Raw genomic sequence first — 21,391 nt, 5'->3', positions numbered from 1 at the left:
TAGTTTCCATGTGGCCCAGAAAGATCAAGCGTGACTCCCTCAGAACTGCTACGGGCACAAAAACCTGGTTCAGTGAATTCAGTCAGGCCAGTGCACATCGGTGAGCAGCAAACTTACCGATCAAGCTGCGACAGGGAGGGAGCCATCGCTGTTTTAACTACAGGGTACGGTGCGGAGCGAGAGAGAGAGACCCCCGACACAGCGCCACCGCATCCGCACCAAAGTCACCGAGGCACTTGGGATTCAAACAGGGGGGAGGCAGCAGGAAGCCCCACAGGTGAAGCCGTGTGTTGTGTTTAGTCTGGCGGAGGGCAGGCCGAGGACAGGCCTGTCATCGTAGGCACAGCTGCAGGACATACTGCAACAACACCCCCCCCCTCCACACACACACACACACACACACACACACTCCCCCACCCTCCTCTCCTCCGACTTGGAGCGCCCTACATACACCACTCCACCCCCCTCCAGGTTATCTGCACACATGGAGAAGGTTATGGATGGAGATGGTATCACAGAGAACACATTAGCACAACAAAGAGGTGTTTTAGAGAGAGGCCCGCCAGGATAATTAGCCCGTCCCTTACCCAAGATGCTGTGTTCGATACACAACAACATGCTAATGTGAAGACATGGTGTCGGGCGTGAAGGGGAGGAGGAGGTACAATTTTAGCCACAGAGAAAAAAAGAAGAAAAAAATATATAATATAATGTTGATTCCTTAAACAAGCGGATCAAAGTTTTTTTTTCTCCAGCAGAATCAGAGGAGAAGATCAATATGTCCAGGATATTTTTAGCTTAGCTTAATTTAGCCCATTGGCCACCACCAAGTAGACACCTAGATAACAAAAGCATTTTACTGCATCGTCTTTATATCTGCTTCAGCTACGTTCATTTTCTGTTGTAGCCAAATGCTACACAACCAAGATTCATTCAAGATACGATCATGAACTATTCATGGAGAGTGGTCTTTTCTTTAGCATCACGCAGTCGCTGCAGATTGGCCTGCACATCCTTGACACAAACTGTTCATCCACATCCCAAAGGTGCTCTACTCTACCGAATGGAGATCTGGTGACCGTGGTGCACAGTGAATTCACTGTCATGTTCAAGAAACCAGTTTAAATTGATTTGAGCTGTGTAACATGGTGCATTATCCTGTTGGAAGTGGCCACCAGAGGATTTGTACACTGTGGTCATAAAGGGAAAGGACATGGTAATAATGGTCAGCAACAATACTCAGGTAGGCAGTGGTATGGGCAAAAGGCCAGTGTTTACAGTATCCCTCTCACCTGAATGCTTTAAAATTATAATATAATGTATGTTGACATAGTCCGAGACTCTACAGCTTAGTATTAAATGACTTCTTGCTTCTGAATATGGTGTAATTCTTTGATGAACATCTCCGTTACTTGTCAGTTAGCAGGATACAGTTGCACAACAAAGCTGTGGAGTTGTAGAAACTGTATTATCATTGTATCCAAGGGTCAATCAACTTACGTCTACATACGTCAGTAAATCAACTGCTAAGAGTCTGACAGCTTCAGGCATCAACCTCCGAAAAATAAAACCAACATGGGAAGTAGCCTACTAAAAACTGCAGTTCCTATACTGACCACTAGAGCGTGGCTCAGTGATCCATAGACTGCCGTGTTAAAACGTCCAACTTTACTGCAGAAATAAACATGTATTCAGCTAGTTTCCTCCTTCACGATAACTGTTAAAGGGACAACGAGGAGTTTCTATTCGGTTATAAAAAAGTCTCACGTTAATGTGGATGAATCTCCGCTACTCACACTTGTTAATGGCTCCATTTTCGCTAAATATATCGATCTGTCTCTATCGTTATTTTGTTATTATTAGTGGTGGCGGAAATGCTGGTCGAGCCGACCAGCGTTTCCTTCATGGCGAGTTATGAGAATAACGCCGCAGAATCGCCGTTTATGGTCGGAACTACGATGGTATGTGAACCTCTTTGAACCTCTGACTTTAATTTTTGATGAATGAAAACATGAGTCCGTCTTGCGCCGGGTCAAAGAAATGTACGGTGCGCGCGGAGGCTCATAAATGTAGTGTGAAAACGCTTCGCTTTTCCAAAACTCCTCGTTGTCCCTTTAATAAAAACTCACGTGTTTAACATTTTATGAAAAGCTTAAAATTGTGCTGACAGGCAGCTGGAGGAGCCATGACTGATTTATCTCAGGTGACGTGATACTTGTTCGGAGGTGATGGGAGCAGCTCCGCGGGCCGGCCTCCACCCAGGTGTCTGCTGTGAGCCTAACTGGGGGGAGGTAACTCAGAGCCGGAGCACTTCCTCTGTCAGAACCAAACAAAAGGCTTGCGCAGCAGCGTGTCGCAGAGCGTGGAGCGCCGCCTGTTATCCAGGTCACAGTGATATAATCAGGTGTGAATGAAAGCACTTGGCAGCGCTCCAGGCCTCGCTCTGCCATCATCTCTCTCTCTCTCTCACACACACACATGCACACACACCAGTTTGCCTCACTAGATCTGTGAGGACACCGGATTTAAATTTCATAACAGCACGTCATCATGCTCCTGATGGACAGACGCTGAAGAGGTCACCAAGACCGGTGCGACACTAACTGTGCGTACTTCCTGTTTTTGTTTGCTGTGTGAATTATGCAAACACAAACACACAACAAAAAAACAAACAGTGACATGTTTATTTCCTCCACTGTCCAGTTTAGCAGTTTAAACTCCACCAAAGACACTGAACTCTTAAGGATGTTGTTTTTTTTTCCCTCTCTCTCTCTGTCACTCAGACTCCGCCTACAGCAGCAACCATTCAATAGAGAAGCCTTCTCCTTTCAATGGTCTGAGCTCGGGCCAATCACGGCAGCCCCCCACCCTCTCCTCTCCCAGGCCTCCAGCCAATCAGAGCGGGCCCTGCTCCACACATGACTCTATGTGTTGCTGTCTATTAACTGCCTCATATATAGTGCATGCAAGAAAATGTGGAGCAGTTCAATAACTTGCGTCGTAGCCAGGCTGTGTGTGTATTTGTGTGCGTGTGATAGGAGAGAGGAGAGAGGGGTTGGGGGGGGGGGGCATGCATGTGGGAATGCGTGTGCTTGTTTATCTATGTAGGGGCACGGAAGGAGTGAGAGAGAGAAAGAGAGGGAGAGGGGGGGGAGGGAGGAGGGTGAGGGGGAGAAAGAGAAAGAGAGAGATTTGTAAGGCACTTGTATTTGCAAACTACTGGCTGGGTTCCCACTAGAGGCAGGGAGATCAGACTGAAAGACTGTGTGTCAGAAGTGTGTGTGTGTGTGTGTGTGTGTCTGGGAGAGACAGGGAGAGAGAGAGAGAGAGAGAGAGAGAGAGAGGACCCCGTTCAGCCCATTTCAGCAGCAACTTTTCAGCCTGTCGACATGAGGTTTCTCCTGGAAGCTTTTGGCTCTATCATCGTTGATATCATCTCTATTTTTTTTTTTTTTTCCTCTCTCCACGCTGCCGGAGTTTGAGCCGCGCTGACGGTGAGTATTTGAAGTGTTTGTCTTTTCCCCTCAGTCCGTTCATTTCCAACTTCACTTTCCTTCACCACTTTTATACTTGTTTTATTTTTGGATTTCACGCCACAGCATGACTTTTCCTTTCTTTAAAAAAAAAATGTTCATAAAAAGAAGTTTTTATGTTTATTCAAAAAACATTTTTATCTGTTGTTGACGTGTATGTGTGTGTGTGTGTGTGCGACTGTGTGAGTGTGTGTGTGTAACCAGACAGAGGCTCTGTGTGTGGGAGAGTTTTGAAAAGGATGTATGCGCGAGACAGAGAGACAGAAAGGTTGTGTGTGCCGGACAAAGTGTGCCAAGTGTGAAGAGTGTATGCGTGCGCTCATGTGTGTATGTGTGTGTATATGTGTGTGTGTGTGTGTATTTTTTCTCTAAAGCTTGCTCTGTGGAAATGTGGACTGCGGTAGCCAGTAGCTATGTTTAACTGGGAGGAACTGAGCCAGACAGTAGACAAAAGCGAGCAGGGCCGTCCAGACAGGGCAGGTCAGCCATTAGAGGCAGTGGCGGAGGGACAGGTCAGCCAGCTGCTGCTCCGCTCCGCGCAGGGAGGGGACACCCCGCCTTCAGCGTTAGGACAGGGGTTAGAGTTGCGGTCGGGGTTAAGGGTGACCATGCTTCACGTCAAAGTGCTCACCTTGCACTTCGCCCCCCCTGAGAGGCCAGGCAGCCTTCTGCTGAAGAAAAAAAACTACAAAAAAAAGAAGAAAATGAGCGACAGTTGAGGCGCAGCTGAATGAGCTAAAAATAATTCCTCTTGCATCATTTGTCAAGATCTTCATGTCATTTTGTTTTTAGTTTTTTTTTAAAGCAGAATGAAATGAAAAAATCACAAAGCTGATGAGTTAACAGAAACTAACTGAACTGAAGGAAAATGTAGCAGAAGTGTAAACGTAGGAGGTGGTTAAATATGGACAAAAGAGGAAGACTGTAATTTTCAGAGGTTGCTTTTTTTTCTATTCCCTTTTCTGTCGGTTTTCCATGCCGGCTCGCATGGAGGAGGGGGGGTCACTGGGTTTGGAATGTATTTATTGACAGGAAATGCTGGCTGTCCCTGTATTTTTTTTTTTTTTTTTTGCCCTGGTCTGCTTTTGTCCAAAGCTCTTAATCCACTGCAAAAAAAAGCTGAGTGTGTGAGCGAGTAGCAACAACAGGGAAAAACACTGCCCCTTATCACAGATGGTTCTGCTGCTGCTGTTGCTGCTGCTGCTGCTGCTGTAGTCCCCCCCCCCCCCCCCCCCTCTCTCTCTTTGGAAAAACACATTCACAGACAGCACAAAGGCTTAACAACACGACAAACAAACAACACATACACACACACCTAAATAAGTCTGGATGATATCTGAGCGGCGATGACGAGAAAACACACAGCTGCTGCTGCAGGAAGTGAAAAACAAGTTTCCTCACTTTCTGTCACTAATAAACAGAAAACAAAACAATAATCCAGGTTAAATCTGGAAAACTTAGTGTGTGTGTGTGTGTGTGTGTGTACATTCAAGATATGTCTGAGGCTCTCGCACTCAAAGTACAAGTCAGTCTCAGAAATGCCTCTACGTGTAGAGTCTTGTTGCTCAGATACACATCTCAGCCCTCATCAGCGCCGGTGACTGGCTACTGGAGTCATATACACTCCATAACCCCAGAGCCTGAGCACGAGGCCGTAACTGACACACCGGTGGCACGTCGGCCTGCCTGCCTGCCTGCCTGCACGCGGCTGCTGCTGCTCCACTGTTTTGTCTGAGGAGGGAAAAAAGAAAAAGAAAAACTGTCCTTAAAAAAAACAGTGACAGTTCAAAATGTTCTGCCTTATTACAGGAAGCCAAAGTCCTGTGTTGACACAGTGATAACACTCAGACTCTGTGGAGCTTAACTTGAGGGGTTGGATTTTTTTTTTTTTTTTTTTTTTGGGGGGGGGTTGTCCTGTATCACTTGTTGATCAGATAATATCATCTGATTGGTCGAGGGGAGGCAGGTTGTGAAAGTGGCTCCTGTGGCCCCCGCAGCCCGGGCCCCGTCTGGCCTGAGCTCAGGTCTGGATGGACTTTGGTCCCAGGGCTTGGAGCTGTGTAAGTCCCCCCCCCCCCTCTGCGGCCTGCGCCCCTCGCGCCCTCCCAGGCCTGTGTGTGTGTGTACCTGGATTTGAATAGAAACCAGACAGTGATGCCCCCCCCTCCCCCCCTCTGTCACCACTCCCGCGCGGGACAATGAGGATTTGTTAGCGCTCAGCCACAAGCCTGCTGACACAAAGCGTATAGCCTTCCCCGTCCCAAACCGAAGCTGAAGCACAGGCAGGCAGGCAGGACACCAGCAGGGGGGGCCGGGGTGGGGATTGGAGGGAGGACAGGGGAGTGGGGGCAGTTTGCAGGGGTGGGATTAGCAGACAAGAGCTCTGGGTTGGGGGATGGGGGCCTGAAATGAACAGGAAATTACTGCCTTTGATGAGGCAGAGGCAGATTCGCACAGGCTGAGCTCCTCCGGGCCTCTTCCCCCCGCCGCCGTAAAAAAAAAAAAACCTGTTTGAGCAGAAAATGTCAAAACACTTCAAGGCCCCCATGTGTCACTTCCCTCCGGCTCTGATGGAGCTGTTAAGTCCGTACACAGGTGCTTAGCAAACACTTGCAAAAGTTTGCGCTTTCTTTTTTTTTTTTTTTTCCCTCTCCCTCCACCACTGTTGTCTGCTGCCCCCTCCCCAACCTTCCCCTTCCAGTCCTCTTCCTCCCTTCAAAATGCCAGCCCCTCACCATGTCATGGGAATCCTATTAAGTGCTGCGTCCGTCCGACCCATTTTCACCCGCTTGGAAGGAAAAAAAAAAAAAAAAAAAAATCACAGCTCAGTCCATGTTGCACTGCGGGGAAACCACAGACTCCGGTTTTTATATTTAGCCTCCTGCATAAATATTTCAAAGCCGCGAGGGCGTGGAGAAAATAGTAAATATATGAAGGACGAGGGGCAGAGATGAGGAGATAAGTGGTGTAAAATCTGGATTTATCAGTGAGTTAAGAGTTTGTCAGTTTGCTGCCACATTTAACTCAAACAGAAGTGTGTGTGTGTGTGTCTTTGTGTGTGTGTGTGTGTGTGTGTGTGTGGGGGGGGGGGGGTCGTTGACCTCTTTTTTTGTTTAGTGTTTTTTTTTGCACCGCTCACAATTAAATAACATTTCAACAAGAGGACTGCTGCGTTTGGTTTTGTTCCCTCTGACGCCCACTACATCCGAATGAGTCCCTTAAATGTCTCAGATCGGGCTCCTGAGTTCCTGAGCGTGCGGGGAGATGCTGATGTGTGCTCAGTGAATATCAGGGTCGATTAGAGAGCCTCGTCTGGTCGGGCCACAGCAGATTAGACAGGCGGAGCAGATACAGGCCGCGGGCTGGTCGTCTGGCGCTTTGACCCACATTGCTCTGATGTGGACGTCACTTCCCATTATGCTGACAATTGGATGCCACATCAGCTGAGCGGACCACGATCTGCATACCCTCCCCACAGGCAAGACCTTGCCCACCCCCCATCCCCCCCAACCAACCAACCAACCAACCTCATGCTGTCATACTCCAACCTTAGCTGTCCCATCGCCCAGCTACAGGAAGTGTTGGATGAGTCACAGTGAGGCATCGCCACCGCGGCTCTCTGTCCCGACTGCGTGTGTGGGTGGTAGATTTGGCACGCCAGCGGACCGTTGACCTTGACGTTAAACTACTAATATCTGAGCTCGGGGATGTCAAGTGGAATAAGTAAAAGCTTGTGACGGAGCATCCTCGGCTTTATTTTTAGCCAAAAGCTGCGTGTAACTAAATTAGCATCCGCTCTCTGCATTAGAGGCCGTCCGGCACCAATATTCAGATTAACAGCTTTAAGATTTCTCTGCATCATTTGTCACCACCACGACTTGGAAGGAGGCGGGGGGTTTAATACTAGCTGCCTCTCTGCATGTGAAGTATCAGTCATGACTGAGTCCATGATGGACAGGCTGCTTCTTAGCTGCAGCCTCCAAGACTTCCTCTGTGGGTGATACGCCACACGGTCAATACAGTATCTGTGAATCGGACGTTTCAACAAGCGCTAAATACACGTATAACCCCCCCCCCTCCCGGCAGCCCTTTCTGCTGCTGGTGCATCTGTGCATGCGTGCACGTGTACAAAGCATAAGAGGCCTCAGTGGCAGTGGCGGCGGTGGCGGCTCGGCAGCTGGCTGACAGAGACAGGTCTGTTTGCAGGCTGCCTGAAAGATAATTGGCAGCTATGGAGTGAAAAGCAGGCTCAGCAACAGATAAGGGCCATGTGGAAAGCTCCATAATCAGCACGGATTAGCAAATGATAAATCATGGGTTCACACAAGTATGCTGTCACTGCTGGAAGAGCCAGAGAGAGAGAGAGAGAGAGAGAGAGAGAGGAGATATGGAAAGAGTGGGGTAGAGACTGTATAAGAGAGTGAATAGTCGGGAAGATGTGGATGTTTTTGCTGTAATTCAAAAGAAAAACATAATAATACCATCTAGCAGGTCAGCAGGAGAGGTAGGCTGAGAGAGGGGGAAATGAAAAGAGAGGAGAAATTAAAAGCTCTGCCAACATTTCAGCTAATACAATCTTCTGCCTGTCAGATTACCTTCTTTAATCCAGAAAGGTTTAACGCCTCTTAGAAATCTGAAAGGAGACATGAATTCAGCAGAGATTTTCCTCTGCTGGAGAAGAGGTAGGTGCCGAGGAGGAGGGTTAAGTCTCTGAGCAACTCTCCAAAGCACTGGCCTCAACAAACTCTGCTGCACAATCGTCAAACTGCTGCAGAGGATCAGCCGATTCATAAATGCCGCAATGTTCGACTTAAAAAACATCCCCGACTTCTGCCGCAGTGTCGGGCCCCAGCCGTTCGTTCGCCGCCGCCGTGCATTTATGCATCTGTGCGTTTCATCCGTGGGGGTCTCTCTTGTCTTTCATAAATACAGTAGGACAAAAAAGATGAGCTTAACTTTGGCTTAGGCGGAGCTGATCAGGTCAACGGAGCACAAAGCGTGGCACAGCGCATTAAGGACACAGTGTCCCCGCTGGTGCGACACAGCAGCCCGCTCCCCTACTGTGATGGGGCAGGACGCTTTGTGGTGTTTGTCATGCAAAAAAAAAAAAAGAAAAAAAAAAAAACACGGAGTAGTGTGGCTGCATGGGAGTGAAATGTCACCACGGAGAGGTCTGCTAGATGTAGCAAGGTGCTAACAACGTCAACATGAGGGAGTGCGCGTTTTAAAAATGGAGGCATCACGCAGGACAAATGGAAAAAAATAAAAAAAAACTCTGTGTATTTACCATTGTCTCCGGTGTGTGTGTGCTGAAGGATTATTTTCCCTTCTTCCCTTTATGATTCCTCCTTTCTCTGCTCTGGTTATTTATTTTTTTTTTTAATTTTTTTGGTTAAACACATCAGCACCATGACTCAGACCGACCGGGTCTGTCTGGATGTAAAGTGGCACAGGCAGCATGTGGGAAGAAGTGAAAGTCGATCAGTATCCAGGTCATTCCCGTGCCGGCTCACCCCACTGGCTCCCACTGATAACGGAAATGTGGAAATCGGAATTGCAGCTTGTGACGTCTTGCTCCTCCGCGCTGCCTCGGCGTGAGGCCTATGGCTTTGCAGCAGGAATGGGAGTTTTTTTTTTTTTTTTTTTAAGATGACGGCGATGGTGATGGTGGTAACGATGCCCTCGTTACCTGCTCCCCTGCGGTTTAGTGCCGGAGTTCGACTGCAGATTTAAGATGTGGATTACGAGCTGTGAGTGAAGCTTTGTCCCGACGTTTTGTTTGGGTTTCCTTCATGATACATCTGTTTGTGTTTTTTGAGATAATTCTGCTTTAAATGACTAAATTAAGGCCGCCCCCCCACCCCACCGCCTCCGAGATTCAAACTGACTGCAAGTTCCCAGAAAATGAAATATGGTATCTGTGATGGGGATTCTGGGTGTGAGCTTTGACAATGCCCCGCGTTCAAAAGGGGCTGCGAGTCTGACCTAGGGATAAAGACTGTTGAAGATAAAAAAAAAAGTGGCAGCAGGCTCTAGAGAAATGTCACGGTTAAATCCAGAAGACAAGCACAAAGGGCTCTCTCATCCCGCTTTGTTCGAGAGCCTCAAAACTGCTTGCGAGAAGAGCCCAGGATACATATTCATCAGCCTCGGCGCTCAGGACTGAAATGAGCCGACAAAGCTTTGGTGAGAGAAGTGAGAGGAGTGTGACAAGCGGCACGCAGCCCCTCTCTCTGGCAATGCTGCAGGGATGGATAAGTAAACCACAGCCAGACTGACGTGATGTGATCAAGTCCATCAACGCCGAGTTCAAAAGGTGCACGGCAGAGACAGGGAGAGAGACACACAGGGCGGAGGATAGTGGCAGCTGCCAGGAGGAGATGCGGAGGGGTGGGGGTGGGGGGAGGTAAGTCGCGAGGTGGCGAGGGGTGGCGTGTTAGAGAGAAAACAGTGTACGTCACTAACAGGAGAGAGTGGTGGGCTAAGAAGCTGGCAGCGTGGATGGGGGCGCTGGCTGCATCGTAGTTAAAAAGTTGCAAATGAAAAAACCCCTGGAGCCTTGGCAGGATGATGTGTGGCACGTGGAAGTCTGGGAGTTTCTGGGAAGGGTTTTGGCGCTCTGTCTGACGGAGTCCCCCCCCCCCCCCCCCACCACCACCATGCTGGACCGGACACTGCTGCCTGTACACAGGTCCAGCTGGTGGTTGGGCGGTGGGGAGGGGAGGGGGGTTCATCATACCAGGGAAACTTTTCACTGCTGTTAACAAGGCAGGTTCAGGTTCTGTAGGATAGATGACTCCAGCTGGGTTTCTGTGCCACTGTTTTGAATCCAACATTTTAAGACCTATATCATAATCCAGTCACATTTCCTGACTGTAATTCCTGTTTGTCTGATATTCACTGTGAAGTCAAGGAAAAAAAAAGTAGAAAACCATATAATTTTTTTTTGGTTTCCATTTAAAACTGGATTCACACAGGAAACCAGAACTGTTTTAGGGAAATAAAACAACTGTATCATGATTTTACATTTTCACCCAAAGCTCTTAGCAATCAAATGACGTCATACTAATACTGTTACAGCTTACCGCTTATGTATTCATCGACTTCCACATCCTCTATCACAGACGCCTCCGCTCTTTTACTCATATGTGACATCAATGGAAGAAGTTGGACAGCTAAATATGATGCAGCATGACCCCGGCCGCGCATTAAATCTCATTATAAACTTCTTAATTCCTGCAGATATTAAAATGGCTGATCTGACTTAAAGCCCGCTTTGTGACTGACACAGCAATTAAGGCGTGTTTGTTGAATTTGACTGGGTTGCTGACGGAGAGGATCGTTCTGCAGCACGATTTAATCTCCCTGTACACTTCCATCATGAGATGTCTCACACCACCAGCTGATTGGAGTGGAATGATAATAACTGTCAGGGAGGATTTTTGAAACAGGTTAGTTGTGGTTGGTTAGTTGTTTTGAACGTCCACTGACGGGAAAGACGAGTGACGCGTTTCCTCGTCATATCGATCCCGCCGTGGCCTGTGAAATGAAAAGTGAATGAAACACTGTTTTCCAATGATGCAGGGACTGGTGGGTGGTTTTAGGCTGTGGTTATGTAGAGGAATGTCAGGGTGTGGACTGGAGGTGAGGGTGTTTTTAAATTCACCCTCCAATCCAGGGACTTGAGGATCAGTTCCTGACTCAACATTTTCACTTCCTGGCTGAAATTTTTTACAGATTTTTACCAGAAGTTGTAACCAAACCTCAGCTCTAACAGAGAGAAACAGTGCGCAGCAACACTGAGTTCTTGTTCCTGGTGCACAAACTGAAATCCCCGGGGGTTTCTGGTCTGAGAATAGACTCCCACATGAACCATGTCTTGAGCTTGTAGCCAGCGTTTAACCTTTCACGAGGCACAATCCTATACAAAGACAAAAAAAAAACCCTGACCCCAGAATGACTGCCTCACATACGAGGCGAGTTAAACCGTGCGTCCTGTCCCGACACAACCGACATGTCTGATGCACTGACTGTGAGAGATTGGAGCTCATTTTGCAGATTTTCTGTGCATCTGTGTTGCGGTGGCCTTGTTTCAGGCAGCACGGAGTCCTGGCTGCAGACCAGCCAGCTATGCAGGCAATCAGACGGAGAGTACACTGTGTGCTTCTCATTGTCCAACCCCTGGAATGTGCTGACGACGCAGGGTTCACGCTGGTTCAGTCACACTGTTGCACTCTTCACTCTGGCCCCGTCAGGCTCTCATGCTCACCCAGCTATTTTTACACGCCATACTTTTGCAAAGTTTGTCCGTTATGCAAAGTTCCCGTGGAACCACACCAGTACAATCAAGCACCCCCCGTTGCAGAAGTGCGGCCACACCTAAAACTGATGAATAATAACTTAGCGTGTGCCGCGTTAACACACATTTCCCATAAGTTCTCCCAAGTGCAGGGGGAGCGGAAGTCAAGTCAGATGAAGAAAAAAAAAAAAAAGGGAGGGGGAGGAGAGATATTTGAGAATGAAAAAAAAAAAGGCTCTGTGAGTCTCAGGCGCGCAGCCAAACTGTGCAAGTGCCAAGGAGGGAAGCCACTGAAGCTCGAGCCAGAGGAGGACTGAAAAAACTATTGCTTCCCACCTTGTCTGTGAGTGGAAACACAGAGGGACATTAGGAAAGTGTGGGAGAATTTATTCTCTGAGAAGGAATGAAGCCAAACGGGGCATCGAGCTGGATGGAGCTTATCAAAGACATGAAAAGAAACCGCAGCAGGCTGGGGCTCGTACACTGGAGTACGAATGCACTGACGTAGCTTAGCTTTTAGCACTTATTCAGCTGTGTATCAAAAAGCCTTGTTTTTGCTATTTCCAGTTGAAACAAACATTTGAGACAAAAAAAAACTCTTCTTCTTCAGAGCTGCACCTTGAGAACCTTGACGTTGAGATGTTTCGGTGTCACGTTGTTGTGGCGGTGGTGACGTCTCCTCCGTGGTCACTGAACCATGCCAAGGCAGGAGAAAGTGAATTGCCCCCCCCCCCCCCATGCACTCACTCTCTCTCTCTCTCTGTCTCTTCCCAAAGTGATCATTCATTATGCAGAGAGCAGGAGCGTGTGGCTTCCCTCTGAGAGCCCGCAGCATGGAGGCAACACGCAAAATCTGCAGATCCAATTCTCTCCCGTTCTCCGGTTCTGATTGACCGAACAGAACACGGATCCTAACACAACCGAGACAAATCTCTCAACAATGAGCTGCATCACGCACTCACTACCTCCCAAGCAGGTTTCAGTACCTCTTCAAATCGACACCCCCCCCCCCCCCACCTCCCCAAACAACCTACATAAATCGCCTGAATTTCGATGTGAAAAGAGGATGCAGAACAAACAAAATACAGTGCTCCAAATCTCTTCTTCTGTGTGGAGGGAAGCGGGAAAAAACAGGGGGAGAGAAAGACAGAAGAGGAGACACAGACAGACAGACAGACAGAGAGCACATTAATAAAACATGACTGCATGATTTTCCAACCTCAAAGAGGCGAACACAGGAAGGCGCACTCCCAGAGCAGTAGCTGAGGTTCAGCGCAGGGTAAAGAGAACAGTAATCGCTAACTAGCTCAACACTGCAGTGCACTAGTTTAAGCTGTGGGGCACGGCGGCGTTTTCTCTGATCACACTTGCACCAGTTCGCCTCCTTCCATGAGCCAGACTGACGTCGTCTCCTGTCCTTGTGTTCCTGCCATTTCAGATTTTTTCTTCTTCCCTCCTCCTCCCCTTACTCTTTTCTTTTTTTTTGTTCTTCTCCTTCTTCTCTCTGCAGGCTGGAGATGAGAAGAAGCGCAGGCTCGGCAGAGACAGACAAAGAGTTTTGTTAGTAGTTCTGCAGAAGGTGAGGATGATGATGACAGCGAGCGTGGCGTTCACCACGTCTGCAGGGCTATTTAAGGAAACCCCAAACCTTTGCATCACCGCCTGTCTCCTCGCTTCCTACTGGCTTCTCATCAATGTCATTTGAACCTTCACGCCGACACGGGTGGTAACACGTCTTGGCATGGAGTGTCTCCGCACAGGCCAAGAGAAACAAAAGCACACACACAGACACACACACACACACACTCTAATGCACGAACAATTACATCTAGCTTTGTGATGATTAGCATCGCAACGTTGGTGTTTTAACCATCTGTTGACAGCTGAGGTGGACATATACAGCACTGACGGACACTGACAACTAAGTGTGTGTTTAGATTTGAACTGCAGACCTTTTTATTTCTTAGATAATTTGGTTTGGATGGGAACCAGGAAGTCAAACATGTGTGCAATTTTCTACAATGATACCGAGACGCTGAAGAATAAAAAGCCGCCATCAGTCAGTCAAACTGATCGCTTCTCTCTGGTGCCTACGGTGAACATTCAACGCTGTCGGTGAGTTTGAGCTCTGACCAAAACCATCGACCGTTGACTGTACCCTGTGGGACGCCACTGCACACAACGACGGTCGCCTGGAAAACCAAACGTAGAGGAAATTTTTACTATTCTGCTCACGTTCGCATGGATCCGGATGGAGTGTGTGCTCCCCTGCAGTTGACTCGGGAGCTGCTCACTCTTATTAAGGCTGCAATAAACATTCATTGCTGTCGGTGGGTTTACATGAGAATAACTCACTGATCAATGAATGCAGACTGCGGTTCAAACACCTCAGTGACCAAATGACCACGGAGACCAGATGTGCACCGAAGGACTTGATGCAACACGCTGATGGTAATGTGGGAAGCAAAGTTGTCCATGGACACTGCTGCACTGTGCACATTACTGAGCTTTTACAGTTTTACAAATTACAACATGTGTGATTTTACAGTGTTTCTTCAAAACTGGTTTCACTAAAAATACCTCGCTCACTTCCAATGGTATCTGTCCGGGTTTGAAGTTAATCTGCCTCCCTACCAATACGATGGGAATCTACAGAATTTCATACATGCTGAAAAATGATATCTTAAATATCCTCAATCCAGAAACTGTCAATGCAAAGACAGTTTTTTAAGAAGATTATCTCTTCTTATTTCCCAGTAGACTGTGGTTCATCCAGAGTAGGAGTTGGTGTGTTCCCATTAACAGCTTAATACGCAAAAAAGTAAGGAACAAGCAATGGAAACAGAGGAACTCCTGAGAAATGTCTCAGAATGATTGACAAAGCAATATTTTACATAACTGAAATCAACACAGACAGACAGGAAACTGTTGTCTGGTTAAAATGGACTGGAAAAGAATCACATGACGCTTTACAAAAAAATGAAATAGCGGAAACTAAGCAACTATTGACACTTGTCTGCATCACAAACTAAACTGAAATCATTTGTATTGCATCGGGATGGAGGCAGAAATATTGACATCTGCATGACTGGATGCCACTGAATAAGACAGCTTGTAATTTGGGAGAATCCACCCTTTAATGTCTTTGAAGCACCACATCAAGACATGTCACTAAATGCCACTTTGCGTTTCATATATTTCTTTTTCCTGTTATTTCCCAGTAACACTCAACAACAACAACATAATCCGAATGTGCGTAAACAAAATGTAGAATTACCGTGTTTGCTACGACAGCTCCCAAAGCAAAAGCACAACTCACAGGTTTTACATGACTTTACACCGGCGACCACAGTTTTCATCTTAAATAAAAAAAATTAAAAAACGTACAGCGCTCTCAGAGATGAATGACCTCATCAGCCTTGTTTCATGTCTCTACACGTTGATTTTCAAACTATGTGGATGTGAAGGGAAGCCAGCAGCAGCCTGAGATGTGGGCAAACACAACAGGACTGTGTGGTATGCTACAAAGGTGTCGGTTGCATATTTTCAACCCGAGTTCTGATAAAAAAGCTGAGTTAGTTACTGATTGTTTTGTTTAAAATAAAAAAAAAACAGCAGCATGTTTTTCGTTTAAAGATAATGAAATCTACTTCAATAATGTAGATAATAGAATAGAACATTAAAAAAATGGGTGAACTGGAGCAGACCACACTGGCCTTGTATGGCCGCTGCTCTATTGACTGTAGTTTCAGCTGACAGTCTTATCCAGAGCAGAATGGTGGGGGGTGTAACACGCCTTCCCACAAAGCCCCCAGAAGCTGGAATCCATGACTTTTGCATGATTTTCCATGACAGAGTGCGACTGCTTCCCTGACCTCAAATCTGCCCGTGTGCTGTTCTGTTAATGTTAACGCGGTTTGTTTTCCACTTCACTCAGGTTGAAGATCATCTACTGCATTAAAAAAACAAAAAAAAAAATGTGTGAACCAAACTGAGAACATCGCTTAGTCTTTGTACACCCCAAACCCAGACCTGAACCCACCAAAACTACAGCTCCTCTCTAAACTCCAGGATATTCCAGGCATTTCAAAGCCGGAGGAACTCCGTCAGGAACGCTTTTAAAATAGAGACAGGCAGCCATGGAGGTTGAACCTGGGACTTTTGTAATTATAGGCTAGTCATCCAAATGTACTGTAACTAAAATACAACAGAGGTGAAACTGAGAAACTGTTCAAATCAACCCACTCAAGCTTTTATATATATATTTTTATATATATATATATATATATATTTTTTTTTTAAGTGAAACAATGTGTGCCCACATGTCTTGGGAAGTTAATCAGCCTCGTAACCCCATTTCAGCATGTCATTGGAGGAGATCTACACATGTGGAAATAATCTCATAATTGCCCTGTAAGGTTATGTTAACATGCTGGGAAATTTCAAACACATTGATGTTTTCCAGCCAGAACAGGAGAGAGCAGACCCCAGACCTTTTTATTTACAGTGGAAAAGTGTTAGAGGGGACAATGAGAAGCAGCACAGGTCACTTCCAGCCTCTTTTGGACGTCTTAATAAAAGAACACATTTCTCCACTAATCTTAAGAGGAAAAAGACTCTGATGTGTCGCTGAAATTCTGCAATCCTGAGCGTCTGAAGCTTTAAAAAAAATTAATTCAAGGAAGTGTGATACAGTAAACAAGGGATTCATCTCCAAATGAATAAATGTGAACGTCTGAATGAAATGTCAGCACAGGTTCTGCTGCAGCGCCGAGTTAAGCAGCATATCTACAGAGGCCTGTTTGCGGCGGGTGGATACCATTTTGCTACATATCAGGGCCACACAAAGTCTGCTTGTTTATCCCTGTGGAGTTGGGCTTTGTCATCACACTCTGTGAAGTTATAGGCACTGACACTGGGAACAGCGTGACCCACTTCTCCCTGACCTGGAAACACTCCGCAGGCTGACCCCAAGTCCAACGCCAGCGCGAGTTGCATCAACCGAGAAAAAAAAAAAAAAAAAAAAGCATGGTGAATCAAATCTAGGCTAATCATGAATTATAAAAGGCTAAAATGATAAGAAAGCACAGAGGTCAGCAGCCAGCTCCCAAACACTCAGTGGCACTCACGCCATGTTCGCAGTGCAAAAGACAGGGGCACCCACGAGACAAGACAAAATAAAGTGAAAGAAAAAAAAGGGGGGGGGGGGTACTGCTGGCTTTCATTCTTTATCCGCTTATCTATACATTGACTGGAGTCAAACACAGCCCTGAGGCCCTGAGTAATATCCACTTAAAAGGAGGAAAGGCACCACAGAGGAACAAAGGGAGGGATGTGAAGTGAAGTGCTGCTCTGCTACGCAGCATGAAGGAAAATGAAAACCTGGTGATGGTGAATGACTTTTGGACAGAGGCACATGAAGTTAGCCCAGTTATGTGAGGACAAAGGAAAGGCATGTGATGGGCTCCAGCCAAGCAGTTCCATATGGGTGTTGAGTTCAATGGGTCCAGGTGGCACGTGGGAGCATACATCACATGGAGGTACATCATGGCTCTACTGCCCCCTTATGGCAAGGGACATGTAGTGCTGCAGGAGGAGGCCTGTGGCTGCATGTGATGATTTATGAGCTGGGTTTCATAACCAGTGAAAATAAACTTTAAAAACATCCTTTAATAAGACTGAAGTCTCTCTTTTTTTCCCACGGCAATTAACCAAAAACTCCAGTATATATACATATAGGCTACATTATAACATTCATTACCTAACCTACACAGGTTAGCTGCTACGTTGACACCAGCTACTGATTTTAATGTTGTGAATCTTGTATAAATATACAGGGGTCCAAACTGCCCCTAAATAGAGGCATTTTGCCCCCAGAATTTGAGACAGTGCAAGAAAATTTTGTGCATCCAGTAAATTAGCTGTCTTTTTTTGTTTGTTTTTTTGGTGAAATGTTAAAGGGGCAACTCAAAGTATTTGGTATCTGTCATTACAGGTGTACAGGTGTGTGAGAGGATCATGAATGAAAAGGAAATGTGAATTTTCGCTTTGCAAGTCAATTTACAGTGTGCGTCGCTAAATTTTCAGCTTTTGCTCCAAAAATTTTAAGTTAGGGGCCACTGTGCTCCTAATAAAACACGTTTGAGCCTTGTATAGTACGTGTGCATACATAAACAACCCACAACATGCGTGTGTAATAGTGGTTTCCCATGGAGAAGGTGGCCTCAGACCTTTGGATGCAACTTGTGCATACAGTACTGTATATGTACATATGACCACCTATCACACTGAGGCCAGTGTAACTAGTTTTAATGTTGTAGCCGATCTGTGTATAATTAAATGATGAGAGATTAGATAATTGGTTAAAGTGAATAGGACTGACTCAAACAAGCAGCGTGTTATGGAGGCGGGTCAGTGAAAGCTGAGCAGAGAAAGTCCTGCATGTCCACAGCTGGTAATGATTAACCACGGAGCGGAGGTGGTCACCAAAGGACCCTGATAACCCCACAGGCGACCCGCTCTGCTGCAGCCATTGGTCAGCTGAGCAGTGGGACTGAAAGGAAGAAGGGCGAGTGGCAGAACAAGTTTACACACAACCAGATTTTCATACAAAGCGTTCAATCTTCGGAATAACTTACTAATGAATCGATTACTCAGCGTTTTTAAGACACAGCAGATATAAAAGGCCTGATCCGTTCGGGGGTTTAAGGAGATAAATGAGTGGATGTTAAGTGAGCAGCTCCAGCTTTATGAACTCTACCCCAGAGAGCTACATCTGTGGCCCGGGACCCCCCCTCACCCCTCACCGGTTTATAACCCTATGAAGCACGGGACAATTCCCAATAAACCGCCATCTGCAGGTTCATGAAGATCCACTCTGGAAAGTTTAGAAGACAGAGATTCAGAAGACGAACGTTGAGCGGAGAGATGTGTGAATTAACAGTAGGACTTCATCTACCGGGTTAGTGTTGAAAACAGCTGTTGCTAACTCAGCTATTTGGCCCCTGACCCAGGATTTTTGGACACTGAATGGGGGTCTCTCAATTCCCACCCCTGTCAGAACATTTACAAGCCTGAGGAGCCCTGCCTCAGCCCCCTTGACCCCGGCGTCACCCTTTGCCCAATACGTGCACCGAGGCATCCTGGGAGCAGAATAGGGCCAACAGAGAGAGAGAGAGAGTGGCTGCGGCCGTGAGCCCACCTCGTCAAGTTTACAACCCAATCAGACCCGGCCTCATAAATCCACGCCTCCTCCTGCAGGATGCAACAATGGCGGCCTTTCACTGTTTGCACAGGTTTAATAGTTCCTCTCTGGCTTTTTTCCACTTCTTAGCGACTCCCCCCTCCTCCCCTCCCCTCCTTTCCCTTCCTCTTGCAGGTTTATAAAGGGAGCGATGAGAAAGCCTGAGCCGGAGGAGAACTGCACACAATCAGGTCAGCGCGGAGTCACAGCGAGGTCAGCAGTTTCTGAACTGTGTCCGACCTCTGACCCCTTCATGGTGCCACCTGGCGCTGCAATAGCAGCCAGGGGAGTCCCAAATGAACTTCGCCTGAACCTGGACCTTAACATTGGACCATTGCATCACCCCTGCCCCTTTGCTCCCGTTTCCTCTGAGCCCAGAGTCATACATCTCTGACATTTTTACATCTCACATTTAAGGTTTGGGTGTCACCCACCATGCAGACACGCTTCTGGTGGCGATGGCAGGAAAACTGAGGACTGAGGAAAAAAAAAAACACACTCTGTGACGCAAAAGAATAAAACATTTTGAGTTGGGAGCAAAAGGGGGAATAAAAAAAAACATCTAATAATGAATCTGCAGCTTTTCAAACACATCATCTTCACCTCTTCTCTCCCAGCTGGAGCGACAGAGCAGGAGAGTGGTGCTCTATTATTACCGGGTTGACACTGCCCTCTAGTGGACTAGAATGGAGATGATGCCATTCATTAAAATGCCTATACTAACCACTAGATGGCGCTTGTTGCCTTCTGACTGAAACTGGCCAGAAGGCGTGTGTTTTTATTTCTGACATTTGACATAAGATGTGGAGAAGAGTCAGAGAGCGCAGCAGGTGAAGAGGGAAAACTACATATTAAGTGCGGTCAGCTAAAAAATAACTACCGGTACACAGAGATGTGAGAGGTAAAAACTCACCCATGCTGTCGTTCTGTTCAGACTCCAGCGGATGGTCGCTGTAAAACCCTAAGGAAAGAGACACAGAAGCAAGTTTGTGGTTAGATATGCACAGACTCTCACAGTTGTGCAGAAAATGATCAATATTTACACATTAAGCGTAAGGACAGTTTATTAATATAGCACCAGCCAGACACATGTTACAGAAAACTTGTTGGAGCAGAGGAACAAGAATCTGCATCAGCTTGCCTGGTTCTGGTTCTGGGAACACTAATTAAACCTGTCCCAGGTAAAAATGTGTCTGTAACTGTTAATTAACAAATTAGCCATCTACTCCTTTGATTTTTGCATCTTTTTAATAAAAATATCTTTTTTCTTTTTCTCACCACAAACAGAAGTTGAATAACTTGGGATCTTGGACAAGACACTAAAAAATGACAATAAATGAACCTGTTAATATTGTTGCAGGGATGGGACTCCGTTGGAGCGGGGGTGAGGGGGTGATGTTTATAATTGTATTATTTCTGATCATCTATGCTTTTGAATGTACGTATGTACTTTGTACACTATCTCTCTATGTACAAATATAAAGAAAAAAAAATGACCCTGTTAAAAGGGTTTTATTGGGAGTTTTTCCTCAGTCGATGTGAGGGTCGAAGGGCAGAGGATGTTGTCATGATGCTGTGTAAAGCCCTTTGAGACGAACTGTTTGTAGAAACGGGCTATACAAACAAAATTGCCTTGCCTTGCCATTATGGATGCCAATCAATTCTTATAATTAAGATGAATTGATTAATCAAGCCCCTCTGCACTGAGAGTTTAGACAGAAATCTAACATGGTTTACAGCCCAAAGCAGAAACTTAAATCCAAGCTGTGCTGGTTTAATAACCTCTCACATTTCAAATTACAATGTGAACTGTGAGTTGACAGAGAGAGGGGAGACCAGTGAGCTCTACACAGGCTGAACAGCTCAAGTACATTACAGTAAATCAGCCTGAAGCCACATGACTGAAAGCCAATCACCGCTTTATTTGCCATTTACTTTCGTAGTATGAACTATTAAAAATAGACACTCAGACCCAGTAGTGATACGACGTGTTAATGTTCTGCATGAATCACTTCTTTATGTATAAGATATTAGAAATCAAAGACAGAAGACTGAGTAAAGAATGAAGGAACGACTCCAAAAGGTTCACAGAGGATTTATCTGTAAAAACAAACACTTTGTTGTTTGTGTGAGGTTTTCTTCAGCATCACTGAATTGAATGGGAGAACTCAAAAACAATAGGAGACTACTGATAGTGAGTTTCACTCTGGGTGTCAAAACGCTTCTCAATGAAAAGAACAAACAGGCAGAACTGGAGAGTCATCCTCTGTCTGAGGGCTAGCTGTCATTTGTTTAATTTTTTTTTTTTTCCACTGG

The 21,391-nt window shown here is 46.3% G+C and overlaps 1 protein-coding gene across 1 annotated transcript in view; it reads right to left on the bottom strand.

The window, feature by feature from the left end:
* The window catches only part of nr6a1a (nuclear receptor subfamily 6, group A, member 1a), a gene marked incomplete at both ends in the record, with an annotated part of 74,403 nt that overhangs the window by 36,298 nt on the left and 16,714 nt on the right, over nt 1-21,391 (bottom strand). Inside the window, one exon of the mRNA XM_083978877.1 lies at nt 19,989-20,036. Coding sequence (XP_083835003.1) covers nt 19,989-20,036 — 48 coding nt within the window. The remainder of the gene's footprint in view (nt 1-19,988; nt 20,037-21,391) is intronic.

Source organism: Trachurus trachurus, assembly GCF_905171665.1.
Source record: "Trachurus trachurus genome assembly, chromosome: 9".
In the NCBI taxonomy this organism is placed as follows: domain Eukaryota; kingdom Metazoa; phylum Chordata; class Actinopteri; order Carangiformes; family Carangidae; genus Trachurus; species Trachurus trachurus.
Note: the sequence above shows the minus strand (reverse complement) of the source record. Positions and strands in the feature narration are given on the sequence as shown.